We start from the raw sequence: 21,966 nt of genomic DNA on the forward strand, positions 1-21,966 counted from the left end.
CTGTAAGCCCTCTCGGATGTGTCGCAGAAAACATGAACCTGGAAAGCCTCTTGTGTTCGACTAGACATCCCTAGCCAATGAGGGACCGTTATGACTGACAAGTGAGATAGGCTTGAAATCCAAATTTGCTATCTTTCTGCGAAGTCTGAGGGAAGAATGTCGTCCCATTTTATGCCCCTACACCACGTGTCTTGGAAAAGGATTTTTCCCATGATGGATACTGGAGAGAGGATGCCGAGAGAATCATAAAATCTGGATATAGTGTGAAGCACCTGCCTCTTGGTAGCGGGTTCGTTCTGTAGCCTGTCAGTGACATCGCGATGGTCGAAGAGCAGTGAGTCAGATTCGGTGTCCCAGCTGATGCCTAGAACTGTAGTTTCCCGTTTGATTTCCTGCCCTTCTGCCTTCCATATATCTTTAAGTGGCATGGAGTTCGTAGCCCACTTTTACCATTGGTAGGCTTATTTGCCGCAACTGTGCTGTCATCTCGCAGCACAAGGTTATAGCCTCGTTGCCGTCTTCGGAACTGGCGGCGAAGTCGTCCATGAACGTACTTTTGTCAAGCAGTTCCGCAGTCATGGGGAATTGATCGCTGAACATGGCAGCCAATTTACGCAGGGTAGGAGGGAGGAGGAAGGGACTACACGTGAGCCCGAATGGTAAACGAGTGAATCTGTACGTGATTATGTCATCTGTCGTTCACCAAGTTCCCTTTTCGTCCTTCTCGGCGCGAAACCAGAAATACCTGATTAAGTTCCTGTCACACTTGTCCAAAGACAATTGGAAAAATGCTTGAGTTCCGTCCCCGATGATCGCTCGCTGAAACATTCGGAAACAGATCAGTGTCGACAGTATTTCTGGCAAGAGATTAGGCCCTGCCTCCAGACAATCATTGAGGGATGGTGAATCTTTGTCGTGGGATGAAGCATCGAAGACAATCCTCCATTTGGTTGTTCCGTGTCTCTCTTTCTTCATTGCGTGATAGGGAAGGTAGAAGATGTCGTCCGTGGTGTCCCGAGTGTCTATCATCTCAGCGTGCCCTCACTCAATGTAGTCTATCATTAGAGAGTGGTACATTTCGCGGAAAACTCAGAATTACATGTTATAAATCTCATCTTTGGTCCGTACTGAAAATTTACAGTTCAACAACAATAAAGGTGTTCTAACACCTTTATTGTTGTTAGACTTGGAATTGCCATTAAGTTTTCTTTGAAGTGTATGGAAACTCTTTTCTGTGTTGCAGCAGTTTGAAGACGGGCACGAGTCTTCCTTTCTAATCAAATAAACCACTCTCCGTCCGTCTTCTGTTTGGTAGCTGTTGTGAAAATCTTGTAGAATGGCAGCATCTTTCGTTGTTAGTGATCGCTCCTGCTGTTCCTTAATTCCCAAGCTCTTCAGGTCCCAGAAGCAGCGAGTTTCGTGGTCAAATGCCGTAGGTTTGTTGTCGAAGTGCACGTGATTCACAGCGACACGGTTTACAGTGATACCGGATTTTTTTGCACTTAAAATCCAACCAAATATCGATGGAAGGAGCACTGCGTAACTTGAAAGGTGAATCAGTTCATCATCTTTCATCACCTTCCAATAGTGATCTCCACCTATTAGGATTTCAATAGGATGTTCATTTCCATCATCACTGGGATTTGCAATCTGCAGCTTTCTAATTAGTGGTAAGGCTTGAATGTCGTACGGGACAGCTGGATGTGGTGAGTACGTGTTTTCGCTTTCAAACGATGAGAGGTTTACTGTAATGTTTGTCCAAACTTCGGTAATGCTGAACTGGACGAGATGTCGATTTTTGGATGTAGAGTGAGGTGATTCGAAACCTGTAACGGTTATAGCCTTGTGTCCCACGACGCGTAGCTTCAATTGATTTACCAGTTCCATGCTGATGAAGCTGGATTGGCTTCCTGCGTTGAACAGGCAACGTGTACGTTTCCTTAACCCAGTCGGGCCCGTGATCCAAATACTGGCAGTCTGGAGAAGTGAAGTGAGGCAATTCTACGTCAATCTTTCCTACTGAAACTTCCTGTTCTTCGTGGCAGATTGACGCATGATGAGATTTCTTACATTTTGAGCAAGCTACCTTGCTTCTTTTGCTGCAGTCTTTTGTATTGCATCCTCACTTGAGACACAAGAAACATCGATGAGCAGCTCGTAGCTTATCAGTTCGTTCCTTAATGTTGGACACCTTGGAACAGTCTTGTGTCCAGTGGTCTCGTGACTCGCAGAATACTGATAGTCCCTTCTTTGTTCTTCTGTCCACCGTTTTCAATTTCGCATTCACGTGAAGCGTAGCAGCTGTGGGTGTGAACGTGTCTGAAAAGGTACAGTCTCCTCTAATTTTGTATGAAGTTATGGCACCTTCCATCTCGTCATTCAAGAATTCCATAAGTTTCGTTATATGACTTTCTGCGATCTTTTCTCTCTTATAATATATGATCTATCGGCGGACGATATCCTCTGGAAACGCACGTAATATCTTGGGAGCTAGCATCCGTCCATAGTAGTCAACCTTTTCCCCTAATGCTTGTAATGCCTCTATGCGTCTGTTACATTCAATGTTTCAGAGCTTCGAGATAATCCAGATGAGCCTGGATTATACGATTCTTGTCTCCGTATCGTGAAACTAGGATCCGTTCTGTCTCCTCGTATGCGTTGCCTGATATTGGTATTCTATCAACCAAATCTAGGTTCGTCTTCTAGGTACCTGCAGAGGAAGACATGTTTGTCGATATTAGAGATTGAAGGGTTGCTGTCTACTGATGACTGGAACTGCTCCCAGAAGCGGGACCACTTCTCTACGTCTCAAGAGAAGGGCTCTAATCTGATGACAGGAAGTTTCACAGTATGCGGAAAGGGTTGCGGTGTTCGTACTGCTGGAGTGACTGGAGTGAGGTTCAAACTGGCGACCAATGAGGAAAGTCTCTCTTCGATTGCGCGTTTTGCCTTAAGAATTGCTCTCTTGGCTGTGTCAATGTACTCTTCGCACTTAGCGGCATCAGTTTCATATTCTTCGTCCGATAAAAGATTGTGAATAGCAGAGTCCAGGGTGATGAGATTATCTAGTGTATTTTGAAGTCTTATGCTATTGTATTCGTAGTCAATTACTGTGTCCACGGTAGCCTCCTTAACTGCAGAGCTAAGTTTAGTTAGCAGTGCCCTGGAAGTCGTCCATTTCCTTTTCAAATTCCTCAGTTGTAAATCAGGCTTGTCTTCTGTCATAGTGTGCTGGTCGGTTGGGATATTTTAAGTAGTAAAGAAAGGGACCGGCTGGCTGTAATCCCTTTCACTACCTGCCCGCCGGAAGAAGAGGGTAGTTGTGAGAGGGATGAAGCAATGGTGCAGGCTAGCAGCAGTAGTACGCTCAGAAGCCGTTAGATGGAGATCGTAGACTGAGATTAATAATAATAATAATAATAATAATAATAATAATAATAATAATAATAATAATAATAATAATGTTATTTGCTTTACGTCCCCCTAACTACTTTTAAGGTCTTCGGAGATGCCGAGGTGCCGGAATTTAGTAGCGCAGGAGTTCTTTTACGTGCCAGTAAATCTACCGACACGGGACTGTCGTATTTGGGCAACTGCAAATACCACCGGAATGAGCCAGGATCGAACCTGCCAAGTTGGGGTTAGAAGGCCAGCGCCTCAACCGTTTGAGCCACTCAGCCTGGCAGACTGAGATTACAGTACAGTGAATAGGTGACAGATGGCGCTAAATCTGCAAGGTTCGTCTTGGATTTGTCTTAGGCGCTAGGGTCGCGATGAAAATCAGCGTGCTTGTTAGTACATCTCACTGCTACTAGATATCGCTGGTATCATGCTTTTGTTAATATGAATGTATTGCCTTATTGTGATGCATTATCTTTAAGCATTAGCGATTTTTCTATTATATTTGCAATCGTGCATTATTTCCAATTAATCTGTAAAGTATATGTCCCAAATATAAGTCCATGTGACTTAGCTCTGTGGTGATATGTTCGTGGCGTCTGGAGTGGCTAGTTACACATTCGTCGTTTTCAACTCTTCTCTCGCCGCGTGGTCATCCAAATTCCTGGAGGTTGGCATTCGTCTTCTCACACAGCCGTATCACGTATTGTAACAGTCACTCCCGGGTTTCGGCACCAAAATATCAGGAGATAAAACACGACACACCAAGCACACCTTCAATACATTTATTTGTTATTCACTCAGCTCGATATATACAATCAATACAGATATGTCAGTATATGAATAGTACCTAAACTCCCTGGTTGATGGCGGGCACTGTCTTTACAGTCCTCACAGTCTTTATCATTTCCACACACATTTCATCCATCCCTGCTGCTTTTCCTGTTTTCATTTTTTTAACAGTCATTTCCACCTCTGCCATTGCAATATCACTCTCCATTTCTGGATCATCCTCATTTACCACTACACTCTCTTCCGCATCATTTCTCACATTCAGGAATTTATTGCAATAGTCCTTTCACCTATTCTTTATCTCCTCTGGGTCTGTTATTACATTGCCACTTTCTTTCTTCACTTGTTTTGTGTAGATTTTATCCCTTTGTCTTACTTATCAATCCATACAACATCCTTTTTCCACCGATGAATATTGAATTTTCACGACCGCATAGTAATCGAAACAGACTTTCAACGTATTAGGTCGTGTTACGTACATGTAGTACGTGTTGAAGAGATGTTAAGTACAGAACAAAAATGGCCAGCCGGACACCAGTGGGATCCGAACCCACAACCTCCCGATTTCGCGTTGGTTGCTCTACCAATTGAGCTATGGTGGCCTAGGCCATCTTTATTCTATTTGAAAGGATCTGAGCTACAGGTCTGGCACTGCTGCTAGCACACTGTAGAGTGTGTTTAAGTTGCCCGTTGTGGGGCATGTCAATGAATATTGAATTTTCACGACCGCATTGTAATCCTTTCAAACAGAATAAAGATGGCCTAGGCCACCATAGCTCAATTGGTAGAGCAACCGACGCAAAATTGGGAGGTTGTGGGTTCAGATCCCACTGGTGTCCGGCTGGCCATTTTTGTTCTGTACTTAACATCTCTTCAACACGTACTACATGTACGTAACACGACCTAATACGTTGAAAGTCTGTTTCGATCCTTTTTCCACCATTTACATCCTTTCCCTACCCTTGTCTGAATCTCTCCCAACATTTTTTCTTTTCCTCATTTACCACTTTTTTACAATTTCTTTTAATTTCCTGATACTTAATCTTATTTCCTTCTTTCCTAATAATAATAATAATAATAATGTTATTTTCTTTACGTCCCACTAACTACGTTTTAAGGTCTTTGGAGACGCCGAGGTGCCGGAATTTAGTCCCTCAGGAGTTCTTTTTCGTGCCAGTAAATCTACCGACACGGGGCTGTTGTATTTGAGCACCTTAAAATACCACCGGACTGAGCCAGGAACCTTCTTTCCTATCTCTACTCCATTCTTGCCATGCTTTCTTCTTTTGTTTAACAACCTCCTTCACCATTTTATTCCACCAAAGTGCCTCCTTTTCCTTCACTCTCGCTGAAGTTCAGCCACAAATCTTCTCTGCACAGCCTACTAATATCAGATTTTAACCTTCATTGGTTAATTCTTCTGTAATAGGCTGCCTTCAACATTAGAATTACCTTAGGTAGGGTTCTATCCTCACAGACATGCAGGTCTCCTATAGGGTATCAACTCAAAAGACCTGCATCAGGCCTCTCCAGGGCCATATGTCAAACTGAAAAATCATACTTGCATGTTTCACAAAACAAGTACTTCAGTGAAATTTTAGATGGTCCTAGGCATGAAAATTCTTCTGTATACAGCTTTTAGTAATTCTGATCTGCTACTGATCCTTTTTGTCCATAGTCACTCAGATCTTCGTTTTTACAATTGAATGACATCTTATTTTCATAGAATATTGTTCTTATTTTCACTGGTTGCACTACCTGACATAAATATGGGACACAAGTAGGTAATGGAAGTAGTAATCAGTGCAAGAAACTCATTACTAAATCAAAGGTAATAGAACAGAAACCGAGCACATATGGTGGGTATTTAGACAATAATAATAATAATAATAATAATAATAATAATAATAATAATAATAATAATAATAATAATAATAATAATAATAATAATGATGTTATTGGCTTTACGTCCCACTAACTACTTTTACAGTTTTCAGAGACGCTGAGATGCCGGAATTTTGTCCCGCAGGAGTACTTTCACATGCCAGTAAATCTACTGACACGAGGCAGACATATTTGAGCACCTTCAAATATCACCAGACTGTGCCAGGATCGAACCTGCCAAGTTGGGGTCAGAAGGCCAGCGCCTCAACAGTCTGAGCCACTCAGCCCGCCAGGGAATTTAGATTAATCAAAGAATGTTACACTCACCGTTAAACATTGTAGACAAATGTTGCTATTTCATAATTTGTTCATGAACTATTTTCTACCAGCAAGTCTCCAACATGCATTTTTCCCCCCATGTTTATGGGATAAATGGAAAATTTATAAACAGTGTTTCGATTTAGTGAAATCTATAACAAGTACTGCTTCCGTATTGCTGTAGCATAAGTGAGGGAAAAAAAAAAAACTGGAAAAATCCACAGGAGTAGTGTGCTGGTGATCAGGCCAATGTATGAGGTTGGGCAAGGCTTGCAAAGAAGCTGACTTTGAAATGTGCTAATTATACCTACATCAACATAATCTGAAACATCAGAACAAACTCTGCCCAGCCTTGTACATCGACCTGACTAATAACTTCTTTCTTTGCCACTCTTCTTATATGCTGTTGTGGTTGCAGAAGTGACTTTTGTCAGACGTGTGACCTTGGTCCAATTTTATGAGATGGTCTTCCTGATGGCAACCCCTTGTTGTGGAATGTATTCACTTCAAGTGGACTTTCAGCTTATTAGGTTATGTTGAGTACATACGGTACATAACAAAGAGATGTTACTGTCGTGAAACAACTATAGACACCCCGAGTTAATATGTTAATAAAAGGTTTATACTTTGCCCCACACAGAAACAAGCTACACCAAAATTTAGCTTATTTTATTCTACGTTTAAGTGTGTGGAGTAGAAATTTTTATCGTACCCAGTTAAAATTTTATCTGAAGTTGAACAAAAAAAGTGCCGGTACTTTTTTCCATTTCAAACGAATCACTCACTTTGAAAATACATAACTTTAAAAGTATTGATCTGATCGTTACCAAACTTTAATACATCTTAAAGTAACTTACTGTTAATCTGTACACCAAGTTTTCATTTCATCTGATATTTGTGTAAACGGTTGTTGTACATTTTGTGAAACAACATTTTCAGAGCTGTAAAAAATTTGGCTTGTTATGAAGCTCATGAGAATATTAGGCTAAAATTAAAATGGCTTTTTGCCTGCATACAATTGTTAATTTTATATTTAACTGAGTGGTTTTGAGAAAAGAAAGCAGCGTATCGGCTGAGTAGTGTTGACCATTTCGCCTATTGTCCGAGCCAACTGAACTCTCTCACTGCTCTGTATCAGCATTGAGTCACGTAGAGCTACTTCGCAATGAATGTGTTGTGGGGCGAAAAAGTGGGATAAGGGAATAACATGCTAGATGACGAAGAGTAGTATTTTACCCTCATCACCCGGAACTTTAAATACAAGATGTTTCAAAAGTTGAACGATTTCGACCATTACTATTGATACCTTGAAGAGACGATACACTTTGAATAAGTCTTGAGGTCCGTTACTCCCGAGCTACCTCAATAAAATTGAGAAACATTATTGGGAGAAAGATGTGCTCATGGAAGACGTCCCTACTATTGATCCTGTTGTAATAAATTTAAATGACAGTTCATCTGATTCATCACACAGTGATTACGTAGAAATGAGACATTTTGTAAAACAATGACTAATAAGGAAAGTAATTTTCCAATTAATTCTGCAAAGAGTACTGATGCATTAATCACTAACGAACTGAAGAGGTCCTTCTCATAAGCCAGAACTTACAGCAAAATATGATATATACTACTGTATGTAATTCTATCATTGATATACCAAGCGCTAGTTCAATAAAGGTTTTAAACAACTGACGAAACAACAAACATCCACTTATAGTACAGCAGGGTACGCCCACTGGGGACCCATGGGACGATATACCCAGTGTGAGCACCTCTGATTTAGAACAATACAAGTATTAGGATTGTGAATTTACTATTGTATTTTAAGACAAGAAGAGTGACATTTTATCAGCAGTGAATTGCTATTTTAGTTATTAGCAATATGATGTACCAGCTGCATTATACGCAGTATTGATTAGGTGGAAACATCCAACCATTATATTCATGAATTATAACAGACACTCGGTCTGAATGGGTGATTTATTTTATCTAAAAAGGATCACACTATATATGCTGATAGGCTCTTTTTTTAAAAACAACATAGTAACCATATGGCAACCTGATAAAAAAAAGCAAGCAAGAGATTTTATTGAAATATATTTCATGCTATAAAACGTACCCCTCAATAGCTCTTACTGAACTACTTTGATTATCATCAATAATATACATTTTGAAACTATCTTAAATGTTTGAAAATGTTTATACATATGAGTGGAAAAGAGTAGAAAACATACAAAACTTCTACATCCTACAGCATCTCAAGCCAAAATGTTTGGTTTTGAAAATAAGATACTCATTCACTATGGAAATAATCCATGGTGAACATACCATCATTAAGTGGTTTCCCGCCAACAAGTACTGGGACAAGAGGCACTGTAGGTTTCTCTTCCTTTTTGATAACAGGATGACTTGCTACTGTAGTTGCTGCAAGAGTAGTGGCTGGAAGTGGATCAAAGATTGAAGGCACTCCTGTAGCCACTGGAGGATTACTGCCATTGTTGAATACACCTAGCGGTGATGTATCAGGTTCCAGCTTGACGGGTGGGGCTGCTGATATACTAGGATGACTGGTAATGTGTGGAAAGCCATTACTGGAATGCTGAGGAGGTACAGATATAGGAGGAGGGGAAGAACTCATAGAGATGTCAAAACCAGGATGCATAGTAATGGGGGGATTAATGACGCTGGAAGCTGTTGTCACAGCAGTTGGAAATGGTACGGTAGAGTTCTGAGGGGAGGCTACATTTGTTATAGTTGTTGGAGGAATGGCTGGTAAGGTAATTGGTTTAAAATCAGAGTTTGGTTGCAAGGAAACAGGTGCTGAGGATGGGGCAGTGCTTGTGGGGACATTAGGAACAACAGTGATAGGGGAAGGTACTAGAGACTCCTTTTTGATGGCATCTGGTTCACTCACTGAAAGCAACAAATAAAGCAAACACTGAAATCTCGCATAATCAAACTTGCTATATATTAAACAAGAATCCCTTTTCTTCAAAATGAGAGAGAGAGAGAGCAGAGAAGGCAGAAGAGACTACTTTGATAGTTACTTAACTATATTCATACAAAATATGCATGCATCACAAATCTCCGTGGCAGCAGTTAGACATTACTAGGGACCCTTTAATTCTGCGAATGGGGTTTTAATGAATTCTTATAAATTGTAAGGTAGATGCAATACTGTATAAGTGTTTTTTAATATCCATTGCATGTTTTTCACAGTTTTATAGCCGTGACATATTGCAAATTTTAGTCATTCTACCATTTTTTTCATGAGTTCTTACATAATTCACATTTTTTTGAAAATTTTGATGTATTCCACCACTCTATTTTGTGATTTTGGACAAATTTTGCAATAAAAACTGTGGTATATCACAGGACATAATTCAGCACTCGATATACTTCAATACCAACTTATGGATCACAGATATCTTGCAGCTTGAGATATCAAAATTGATTGCTAAGCTATCTAGTGATTTCGCGTGTATGCCACTTAAACCCTTCGCTGTCAGAATGTTCATACTTTATCTAAATTTTTTAAATAGTTCCCAAAAGGGAAGCATAATTTAATTTCATCAATTGCAAATGAAATAACCGGTGTTTTGTCCCAGTGAGGCAGTGGGCTTGTCAGTTATTTATTTATTTTTGCATGTATAAATATATTTGAGTGTAACTTAGAATATATATTTCAATATTTGATATTATCAAATGATGTTCAGAATCATCACCACCATCATCATGAATTCTTTCTAGTGAGCTGGGTAAGATATTTAAGAACGATGTCCCTCCATTTGTTACAGTCTTGGTATGCTTCTTCTCTCTCTAGGACACTCCATGTTTCTCCTCTATTCTCTAATCTGGTCCAACCACCTTTTTCTAGGATGTCCAATTGGTCTTCGTCCTGGAATGATGATATAAAAATACTGCCTTGGAATTTGAGTCGGCTGCATCTGCTTAATGTGTCTTAGCCACTTTAACCTTGAAACACTCGGCCTTTCTTCCGTGGTCAGGCTGACTTGCAAGCCTCTTCAAATACGATCGTTCAAAATTCTTCTTTCCTTGTTTTCTGTACAGCTGATCTAAGGAATTTCATTTCACAAGCTTGCAGCTGACATGTATGATGCAACTTTCCAGAGTATATGTCATGATGGGCAAGAGATAAGTTTAACAGGGTCTGTTTAGCCCTCTGAGGAACTGCCTTGTCCCATACTATGTTTCGTACTTGATGAAAGAAGTTGGATCCTGTTCAACACTTCATTTTTGGCACTTTCATTATTTGATACTGTACTCCCCAGATATTTAAAGGTATTCACACATTCAATCCTCTCTTGGTGAGGTTACAAGGTATATTCTTCCTGCTAACTTTCATTACCAGTGTTTTGCACAGAATAATGTGTTGAAATGTTCTGAATCTTTCAATAACACCCCCTTTTTTTTTTTTTTTGGTGCATAAATGTCTTCTGATTGGAAAAATTTCCCTTATTTGCAAGTAGAATTTAGCCCAAAAATATTTATGCATTTTGTGTACCATATTTCTATATGCTTTATATGCCCACATCCATTGTGGAGACTATACTGTATCTCCTGGTAAGATAGTGACTGAGGTACTGGTGATGCTAGTGATGCCATTCCTCATGCAGTTAGCCTGTATGATGAAAGGTGTGGAAGTGTTGTTCATATGTTTAGTTGGTGTATGTATTTCATTGGTTTGGCAAATTGATATTCAACAGCACATTTTAGCCCCACTGAGGACAGCAAAGGGAAACATTCCGCACTCATTTACCTATTCATTTAAATCTAAGAATTTCATTTTTTGTCCGTATTGAACTGAGAACGTAAGATAGGAAACTTAAAAGGGTCCACCTTTTCAATACAAATAAATGTTATAAGTTTATTTACAACATATATTTACACTTGGAACTAGTTTCAACGCTGTTTGGCGTCATCTTCAGCCAAAATGTGGGAAATAGGCATAGACGTAAGCATGCAGACATTTACATTATACAAGATGTTAAATCAGAGTGATTAAATAAGAGACATGAAATAGTGAATTTCAATGTCAGTTTACAAAATGGTCATGAAGGGCGAGTCAAAATTGTATAAACATGAGTTAGGGCTCAAAAACATGATCACTTGAAAAACATATAAACCGCAACAAAACTACGCGGAAGTTCGAAATGAAATTGGCATTGGAGATTCAAATTATTTCAGACACTCTTCCATTGAATGTTGCCTGCCGCGAGTGTAGTATAAAAATAGGTTAGATTTCAACAAACACAATCGTCTCAAAAATGCACATAACATTTTAAAAATATTTTTAGGTTGAGATGAAACTTGGCAGTTAGGGATTGAAATCACTTGTTCACTAAGCGTCAATTCAAAACCAGCTGTGAAGGGTGAGACAAAATTACACAAGTGTGAGTTTGGACTCGATGAATGCAAAACCTGAAACACATGCAACACACTCGAAAGTGTAGGTTCGCGAATGAATTTGGCACATAAAGGTCTGCGTTCACCCATTCATTGATGTCACTGGTGCAAGTGTAGTTCAAATACGAGTTAGGATTTAACAGAATCAAGCCTCTTAAAATTGCACATGACATCTGAACCCATGGTGCAAGGAACTTGGCAGTAAAGGTTCGAATTTTTAGATATTCAGTATGCCACTTCAAAACAGTCCATGAAGGGTGAAACAAAAGCTATAACTCACACGAGTTAGGACTCATCAAATACTGATTTCATATACATATAACATATTCAAATTTTTCGTAAGTACAAGGTGAAATTGGTAGTTAAAGAATTAAAATTTGTAGACACTTCTTCGTCAGATGCCATATAGGATGTTAGGAAAAACTTAAAACGGTCCACCTTTTTAATTGACGTTCCTCTGAGAGCTTAGAAGTTGACTGTGCTAATATTCATGGTCTATTGTTGCAACGCTCCTCCTCCTTCCCTCTCCCCTCCTAATCCAACAATGGCCATTCCCCCAACCTAAACTATCCACTGTGCTCTGTTCCTCTTCATCTCGTGCCATAGCTTTACCGCCTTAGGTCCCGCAATGAACTGTGAACATCATAGAAACTGCCCCCACCCTACATGTCTTACATAATTCGAATTTTGTATTCTTGTCGAGCTGAATATGTTTACTACACCCTCAACAAATGTGATTCCTTAACTACCAGTTCATCTCACACTTGGATTTAGATATGTTATATGCATTTGTACAAGTTTGGATATGTTGAGCCCTGTCTCATACTTATGCTGCGCTTGACCTATATGGCATCTGACGAAGAAGTGTCTACAAATTTTAATTCTTTAACTGCCAATTTCACCATGTGCTTATGAAAAACTTGAATATGTTATATGTATTAGAAATTAGTATTTGATGAGTCCTAACTCGTGTGAGTTATAGCTTTTGTTTCACCCTTCATGGACTGTTTTGAAGTGGCATACTGAATATCTAAAAATTTGAACCTTTACTGCCAAGTTCACCTTGCACCATGGGTTCAGATGTCATGTGCAATTTTAAGAGGCTTGATTCTGTTAAATCCTAACTCGTATTTGAACTACACTTGCACCAGTGACATCAATGAATGGGTGAATGCAGACCTTTATGTGCCAAATTCATTCGCGAACCTACACTTTCGAGTGTGTTGCATGTGTTTCAGGTTTTGCATTCATCGAGTCCAAACTCACACTTGTGCAATTTTGTCTCACCCTTCACAGCTGGTTTTGAATTGACGCTTAGTGAACAAGTGATTTCAATCCCTAACTGCCAAGTTTCATCTCAACCCAAAAATATTTTTAAAATGTTATGTGCATTTTTGAGACGATTGTGTTTGTTGAAATCTAACCTATGTTTTATACTACACTCGCGGCAGGCAACATCCAATGGAAGAGTGTCTGAAATAATTTGAATCTCCAATGCCAATTTCATCACGAACTACCGCGTGGTTTCGTTGCGGTTTATATGTTTTTCAAGTGATTATGTTTTTGAGCCCTAACTCATGTTTATACAATTTTGACTCACCCTTCATGACCATTTTGTAAACTGACATTGTAATTCACTATTTCATGTCTCTTATTTAATCACACTGATTTAACATCATGTATAATGTAAATGTCTACATGCTTACGCCTATGCCTATTTCCCACATTTTGGCTGAAGATGATGCCAAACAGCGTCGAAACTAGTTCCAAGTGTAAATATATGTTGTAAATAAACTTATAACATTTATTTGTATTGAAAAGGTGGACCCTTTTAAGTTTCCTATCTTACTCATTTACCTAGTACGCCTCTTCAGTGACACCTGAGCTACTTATGACACCTATTGGTAAACCTGCTGAGGTTCCAACCAACTTTGCGCTGATGATCCAACATGCATTATGCTTATGGTAAAAGGGTTAATATGTGTGCAGAATTATTCGTGTAACAAAGCAAATTTTCTAGAATTCTTGGGCACACCCGTTGCCATTATTAGCACTATTATAGCTATAAGGCCTATGTAAGCTTATATTATTTACTTTATGATGCATTAAAATTATCTCAGCTTATTTAACTACTTTATTTACTGCTTTACACCTTCTTGTCTTCCTTTTTACTGCTTCATTTACAACATTTTATGTATTTTTTTCCAACAATAAAAAGCAGTTTATTCACCACTTTTTGAGGTCCCAAGCAATGAACAATGTATAGGGCTAATTTTGGCCAGGATCCCCAATGTGTTAGCACAGGGGCAACGAACAACTCTGCTTGTTCTTTATCATGCTTTTGTTACATGCAAGAAAGGTACCTGTACATGCGCTTTCTCATGTTTCTAAATGCCTTCTTTGTCAGTAATATACATCTGTTGAGATACGTGAGATACTGTGGCACAAATTTTGCAAATAAATCCAATTCATGGGCGCAACCTAGCGTTGTGCCATGTCCTGGGAGCCATCTGGTGGCGAATGAACGTACCATTTCCACTTCTATTATAATGTCTAAATTTTAAAGAGTCATTGTTTAAGAAGCCTTTCTTGTGGACAGTCGAGATTTCTTCTGAGGACGCAGAGCACAGTTCTCTGCGAAATGTAAAGAATTTCACCTTATTTTCTTGACACGACATAAGCCCAAAAGCCTATACAGTATCCTGTTAATAATTGTTGAAATTTTGAACATATCAATGAAATACTCCTGTTGTCCTTTCTCTCTCCTCGCTAGTCCAGCTAAGAATCCAATGTTTCACCTTGGTGTCTTGCCAGCTGGCATGTTTACTGGTAACTTTCCATTACTTATGTTCCAGTGATGTCATTAGCTTTTATAGAACTGTACTTGTAGTCTCTTATTATATAATAATAATAATAATAATAATAATAATAATAATAATAATAATAATAATAATAATAATAATAATAGCACCGCCTCCTGTTCAACTTCTTGTGCAACCTCCACCAACTTGAATAATCGCAAGTGACTAGTGGCATCGGCTGAGTTGGCAAATTCATTTTCCCAAGGCTCAGCCCCAGTTAAAGCAACCGAAAGCTCGGAACAGGGCAGAAGTTCTTCTAACCCTGCATTTCAATGCCCTAAAGAATGCCTTAGGATTGCGGAGGAGACCCCCGCACTTGTACCTTTTCTGAAAGTGGAATTGAATAGTGAGCCTGTTACCGCTCTATTGGACTCTGGGAGTGTTTGTTCTATTATTTCCGCTGACTGGTATTCTAAATTAAAGTCTGTTTGTAAATTTTCTGATTATTGTTTGTCTTCGGTTCAATGCATTTCGGCTAACTCCTCTAGCTTAGAAATTTTAGGGTTTATCTTTGCCAAAATTCGGATCTCTAAATTCACCTGGAAAGTTAAATTGTTTGTGGCTAAGCGCTTGTCTTGCCCACAATATTAGGAACAGACTTCATGTCTTCTACTAGTCTAGTGCTCGACATTCAGAGCAAGTTGTGCACTTTCAAATTTGCTAGTAACTGTAAAATTCCGTAGCTTAAGTGTAATTCTGCATCATGTTCATCTGTTTCACCTACCCAGGATGAGATGTTGCTAGACCTTAGACATCTACCTGAGGAGCAGGCAGATAGTATTCGTAAGTTGTGTCAGTCATTTCCGGAGGTATTTTCTGATACTCTTGGTGTTATTGACCTTATTGAATACAAGAATGAGGTTACGAATTCGATCCCGGTTAGATTTCTACCTTATAGGCTGTCTCCTCCTAAAATGATGGCTCTCAAGGAGATCATCGATCAAATGTTAAAAAGATGGTATTATTCGGCCTTCTAATCGCCCATTTTTCTGGTACCGAAACCCAAGGCAGCTTCAGGCCTGTTATTGACTATAGGGCATTAAATCGGACGGTGGTGTTACAATTTGTGCCTCTTTCCGACCTTCACTCTTGTTTTTCATGGTTTCGGAAAGCTAAGTTCTTCACCAGCTATGACCTTAATCAGGAGTACAATCAGATCCCTCTAGCAGAAGAATCAAAACATCTAACAGCTTTTGCCACGGATTGGAACTTGTATGAGTACAACCGTGTGCCTTTCGGCTCCCCACTGGGGCAGCCGTGCTCACGAGACTGCTAGATAGGGTCTTCTCCGATATCAAATTTGAATAATTGTACCATTATCTTGATGATGTCGTCGTATTTTCTGAGACCTTTGAAGAACATCTAGATCATCTAAAAGAGGTGCTTAATTGCCTTCGTAAGGCAGGGTTAACTGTAGAGTTATCTAAGGTAGCGTTTGCTAAGCCTTCCATGTCATTCCTAGGGCATATTGTGTCGCCCGATGGTGTTTCTATTGATCATTCTAGAACACAAGGCCATCTGTGATTTCATGATGATGATGATGATGCTTGTTGTTTAAAGGGGCCTAACATCGAAGGTCATTGGCCCCTAATCTGTGATTTCAAACCTCCTAAGGACATCAAAGGTACTGCCAGATTCATAGGCATGATGAATTTCTTCAGGAAATTTATTTCTAACTTCGCTAACAGAGCGGCGCCCTTGAACTTACTTCATAGAAAAGGCGTTAAATTTGAGTGGGGGCCGTCTCAACAAGTTGCTTTTGAAGATCTGAAATTAGCTCTTTGTAATGCCCCGGTCCTTGCGATGCCTGATTTCTCGAAGAAATTCATCGTTCAGACCAACGCCTCATCGTCGGATGCTGTACTTCTTCAAGAAACTGAATTCAGAAGGCGACCCATCGCCTATGCATCTAGGACACTATCGACTCAAGAAGCCAAGTATTCCATCTATGAACTTGAGGGTTTGGCAATCTTATTTGAATTAGAGAAGTCCTGCCTCTATCTGGAACACGTCAAGTTCGACCTGGAAACAGATAACCAAGCCTTAAGTTGGGTCTTAGCTAGGCCGCGTCGTACTGGTCGTATAGCCCGTTGGGCCATCAGGATTTCGGCCTTCCAATTTGATGTTAAGCATATCAGAGGATCCGAAAATGTTGTGGCGGATGGACTAAGCCGCATGTTTGCTAATGATGTGGAGACCTCCGAACTGGAAGATAGTTCTTCTCTTCCCACGCCCATACCTTCGGGCATTAATGCCATTCTAACTGATGCCCCCATGATGTTCAGGGATACTGAAAAATATCAACGTGAAGATCCTGTGCTGGACCCTATCATTGAGACCCTTTCTTCTGGGGAACATGTCGTCCCTTATGTGTTGAGGAACGGGGTTTTATGTTGCCCATCGAGGTATGATCAAAAGATGAAAGTTGTGGTTCCAGCTGTTCTTGTACCTATGATCTTCAAGTACTATCATGAGACCCCATTAGGGGGGCATTTAGGCATCCTCAAAACTTGAGAAAAGATCCAAGATGTTTATTTGGAAAGGTATGGACGGTGAAATTTGAGAATCGGTAAAAGCTCGTAAATCTTGCTTGCTTAGTAAGCCCACCTTGTCTACTAAGCTAGGTCTACTCTCTTCTCATCAAGCGTCGCGCCCCATGGAACGCCTCTATATAGACTATGTCGGACCCTTCCCTCAATCAAAGGGGAACGCCAACAATTCATTCTAGTGTCTGTAGATGGTTTCACTAGGTTTTCCTAATTATTTCCGACCAAGCTGGCAACCGCCCAGTCCACTATTTCTTGTTTGAATATCATATTTGCTTCTTTTGGTCCGTGTCAATATATAGTTTCTGATAATGCTAAGGCATTTACATCCAACCTTTTCCGTAAATTCTTTTGATCTGTCTATATCACATGTAACAACATCGGCGTATTATCCTCAATCATCTCTGGTTGAGCGGGTCAACTGTAATCTTAGATCAGCTCTCATTGCATTTCATCATGAAGATCATTCCAGATGGGATACGTCCATGCATTGGTTGGCCTTAGCTTTGAATTCGGCAGTTCACGAGTTCTATAAGTTCACTCCTGCTTCTCTGATGTTTAAATTTGTGCCCAACACGCCACTCTCTAACCTTTGGTCACTTAATGATATCTTACCGGAGACAATAGATCCCGATAATATTAGAGATCTATGGAAGAAGGCTAAGGCCAATCTTAAGGTGTCACATGAAAAGGTTAGGGCAAAGATATGATCGTGGATGGAGGCCCACCAATTTAAAAGTAGGGGATCAAGTCATGGTTAGAAACTTTGTTCCCATGGGCAAGCTTGCCCCCAGATTTCATGGGCTGTGCATCATATTGGATTTCCTGACTCCCATTACATTATTAGTGAGCAATCCAGTCACAGACAGGATCTTTAGAGTCCATCTCTCTCAGATCAAACCTGTATAATTAGTTTTTCTGATATTCATTGCCGCTAATATTTAGCAGGTGTTTGAAGGTTATATTTTTTAAAAATAATCTCTCGAGGCCTTCTGCCCCGATTATCGTATTATATTTTGTATATCATCTGTATGTACGATCTTCCCTTCTGGTTTTCCTGCTGTCATTCCTTTGTGGCCATTACCAAGCCCCCGTCTCCTGCATATCCACACCATTGGCATAAAAAAGCCTTCCACGCCGCCCGCCCCTCAGCATCACCAATAAAGATCGTATCCTCTAATCTCAAGTCTCCAACAACACTTTTCTGTTGCCGAGATCTTATTGTTTCAGTGCCCCCGCAGTCGTTAGCCGCCGTACTGCAACAGAAGTGTGGTATGGGCCTACTGCACTCCCGTGAAGACTCTTTGGGGACGGCGCGCCGGAGTCCATCTCCCGGCAAAGGCTGAAGTGCGCTGCCCTACCGCCAACTCATCTGGGGACTGCCCATATGCTTCTAATCTGCGGGGACCATCACCACGACTACCCCTCTCACAGTAGGGGCGGAGGTATATCCGAGGGTACTTGAGGGGTCCGGGCGACCTCGAATGGATATCGGCAGTGGTGGCATGACTTGCCGTCAAAATATATTCACATGTACTTAATCTTCTATGTCTACAAGGACGCTCTAAAGCTGGAGTTAAACTTGTTTCTACCTATCAACTAAAAAAAAAGAGACTTAGAAAATTTTCTTCAACTGGAAATAATTTTTTTCAAAATTCTTCTCTGTCACCCCTAGGAAGGGCATTTGGGGGGCATGGGGGAGGTCTGTACCGGGAGGTACACCCCAGTGCAGCGCATTTAAATCTAGCGCCTAAAAGAACTCCTTTACTGGTGAAACAGTGAAATTAAAACCTATACCTATTTAGAACTTTACTCAGAAGATGTCACCACTAAAATCTGATGTAATTTTGTTATTGTGAAGTTTCCTGAACTGTGTGAATTTCTACTTGTTTTGTTTTCCATTCACCAAGAAGTTTGGACATTCTCAAATAGATGACACTACCAAAGAACTATGATCATGCACCCTGGTGCGAAGTGAAATAACCTTTGATTTAAAGAAGTTTTGTATTCATAAGTTTTTTCTTCTAATTGATGTTCATTTATTTTTGGGTTTACAATATTTCCTTTTTTTATTTCTGCCATTTTTGAATCTTTTTTTTTTGCTAGTTGCTTTACGTCGCACTGACACAGATAGGTCTTATGGCGACGATGGGATAGGAAAGGACTAGGAGTGGGAAGGAAGCGGCCGTGGCCTTAATGAAGGTACAGCCCCAGCATTTGCATGGTGTGAAAATGGGAAACCACGGAAAACCATTTTCAGGGCTGCCGACAGTGGGGTTCGAACCTACTATCTCCCGAATACTGGATACTGGCCGCACTTAAGCGACTGCAGCTATCGAGCTCGGTATTTTTGAATCTAGCCAATCCTTAATTTCTGTAATTAATTTTCTACCAATCACGGTCTTTTTCAGTGAAACTTTTAAATTCACCAATAAAAGTGAGAGGGTGTGGCTAGTTTAATCTTGAATGATCTCAAACTTTCCCCGAGGCTTTATAAAATGCGGATTTTCACATCTCTTGGCCAATCGTCATCTGACCTAGTGTGTGTGTCAAAGCAGGAGGCAGGCGGCGCCTCTTTCATCAGGCAGCAGTACACTGACAAGGTAATTGCCACGTAACATCTTTATTTCTTGCTAGCTCCGCAGTTTAACCTGAGGGAAAGGTCCGAATCATTAACTATGTACCCTAGTTTTCCTAAAAATGTAACTTTCTGCCAGCTAATGTAAAAACTTCATAAAAAATCTTTAACTGTAAATCGGGGATAGAGAGTGATGTACCCTCTCGAGCTCCCCTTCATATTGGTTTCAGGTGACTACGTTTTGCAACTGGTTTTCTTCCTTTCCGTAATGTCTTAATTTATTCTTATATGAGTCACCTTCATAGTTTGGGAATAGCCCCTGTTTTATCGGCCCAGTGCCCTTTAGGTTTTAAGTGTTCATATCTAGGAGTGCAAGTATTCGCCTCCATTCCTTTTGTGCTTGGGCCCTTTATTTAACCATTATTCTTGTTCCATGAAAGCCCAGTAGGTAGGGTATTATATACCCCTGTTAATCATTTTCCTATTGTAAGTTGTGCCTTGAGAGGCCAGGAATTGTAAGTTGATGTTGCCTTGAATAGGCTTGGAAAACTGAGAGCCTGTTAGCTCTTTTTCAAGATTAATGAATGCCTCTTGAAGGCTAGATGTTGTATTTTGGGAGTAAGTGCTCCATGAATTGGGGGGGGGGGGATTTCTGTCCTGGAATGAATTTGTGCTCTTTGTAAATTTGAGCTGAGAGCTCAGGAAATGTAAAGCGAGGGGCTTGAAACCCAGGACTTGTGGAATTCACTATATTGTATTTTCCTTGACTTGTTTCTAAATTGCTAACTGTACCTGTTACATTGTTATTTCTTGATTTTTGAAATTCTAAAGAAATATAACCTTTGTTAAAGTTTTAAATTAACTTTAATATTGTAGTTAGACCCATTCTCCCCAGCACCTTCTTTAACCTCTTTCTGCTTCACGGGTAACTCCGTAACAATTATCATCTTTGTATTTTAAATTGTCTTTTAAATGATTTATGGGATGTTTAATGAACATAACTGAACTAGTAAATTATACAGAGTTCACCAGAAAAATGTATACACTCCTTATGGAGCAAAAAAACTATTTATTTATTTGAAATATTGATCACACATGTTGTACTGTCTTTGGTTAAGCATAGGGTTATGTTACTTGTTCAAAATGTTCGCCGTTTGCTGCAAGACACATAGCAGAATGATGAGCAGTCGCTGCAACGACATTGGTCAATGTTGCAATGGAGATCGCTGCACATGCCGCTGTAATCTCGTGGCGAAGGGCCTACAGCAAGCAGGGCTTACGTCGATAGACTTTATCTTTTACAGTTCCCCACAAGGAAAAGTCCATAGGGGTAAGATTGGCGATCGTGGGAGGGAACTCACTGGGCTCTCTTCATCCAATTCGATGTCCCTGCAGATTCTCATCCTTCATATTGCTACATGATAGTGTGGTGGCGCCCCATCCTGTTGGTAGGAGACCTCATCGTCAGCTCCATAAAGCGCACGTACAGCTGGTAAAATTAATTTGCGTGACATTTCCAAGTACACCTCTTCAGTGACAGTACCATCAAAGAAAAAGGGTTCTACTAAGCCTCTAAATGACAGTCCACACCATACATTAATCCCTGGTAGATTGATTGCTTTGTCCACATGAATATGTAGATTTTCCCGTGCCCAGTTGACACAGTTATGTCGATTCATTGTTCCATTAAGTTTAAATTGGGTCTCATCAAACTACACTATCTTCGAAGGAAGGTGTTCATCTCAACTTACCATTTGTTGATAACATTCACTAAATAGCAGTCGCCGATCAGGATCGTCATGATTAAGCACATGCGGTAATCATGGGAGGTAACTTGCCACTTAGCGGCTTTCAAAATTCATCGTACACTTGTACTGCTAATCCCCACTTACTGTGCACATTGCGTAGCAGACTTCTGTGGAGAAGTAGCAAACCTTTCCAACACGAGAACCGCCGAAGCAGGACTAGTAGATGTACGCATTCTTCCTGTTCTTCCTTTGATGATATCATAAATCATTCCATGCGTCTCAAACTTATCAGTAACGAGTTTAATTGTTAGACATGTTGGAGGTTCTGTTTCAAACTCCCTCCTCCATGGATGTTGCACTTCAACGGCATTATCAACCTGATAAACTACTTCAGAATGCATTTTTGCTGCTTG

The 21,966-nt window shown here is 40.1% G+C and overlaps 1 protein-coding gene across 3 annotated transcripts in view; it reads right to left on the bottom strand.

Moving 5' to 3' along the window:
* Nucleotides 1-21,966, bottom strand: part of LOC136866258 (bromodomain-containing protein 2) — a 709,923-nt gene that overhangs the window by 74,702 nt on the left and 613,255 nt on the right. For all 3 annotated transcript variants that reach the window (XM_067143061.2, XM_067143058.2, XM_067143060.2), the window contains exon 22: nucleotides 8,722-9,306. In XM_067143061.2, the coding sequence (XP_066999162.2) occupies nucleotides 8,722-9,306 (585 nt within the window). The remainder of the gene's footprint in view (nucleotides 1-8,721; nucleotides 9,307-21,966) is intronic.

The sequence above is a fragment of the Anabrus simplex genome, chromosome 3 (genome assembly GCF_040414725.1).
Source record: "Anabrus simplex isolate iqAnaSimp1 chromosome 3, ASM4041472v1, whole genome shotgun sequence".
Lineage (NCBI taxonomy): Eukaryota > Metazoa > Arthropoda > Insecta > Orthoptera > Tettigoniidae > Anabrus > Anabrus simplex.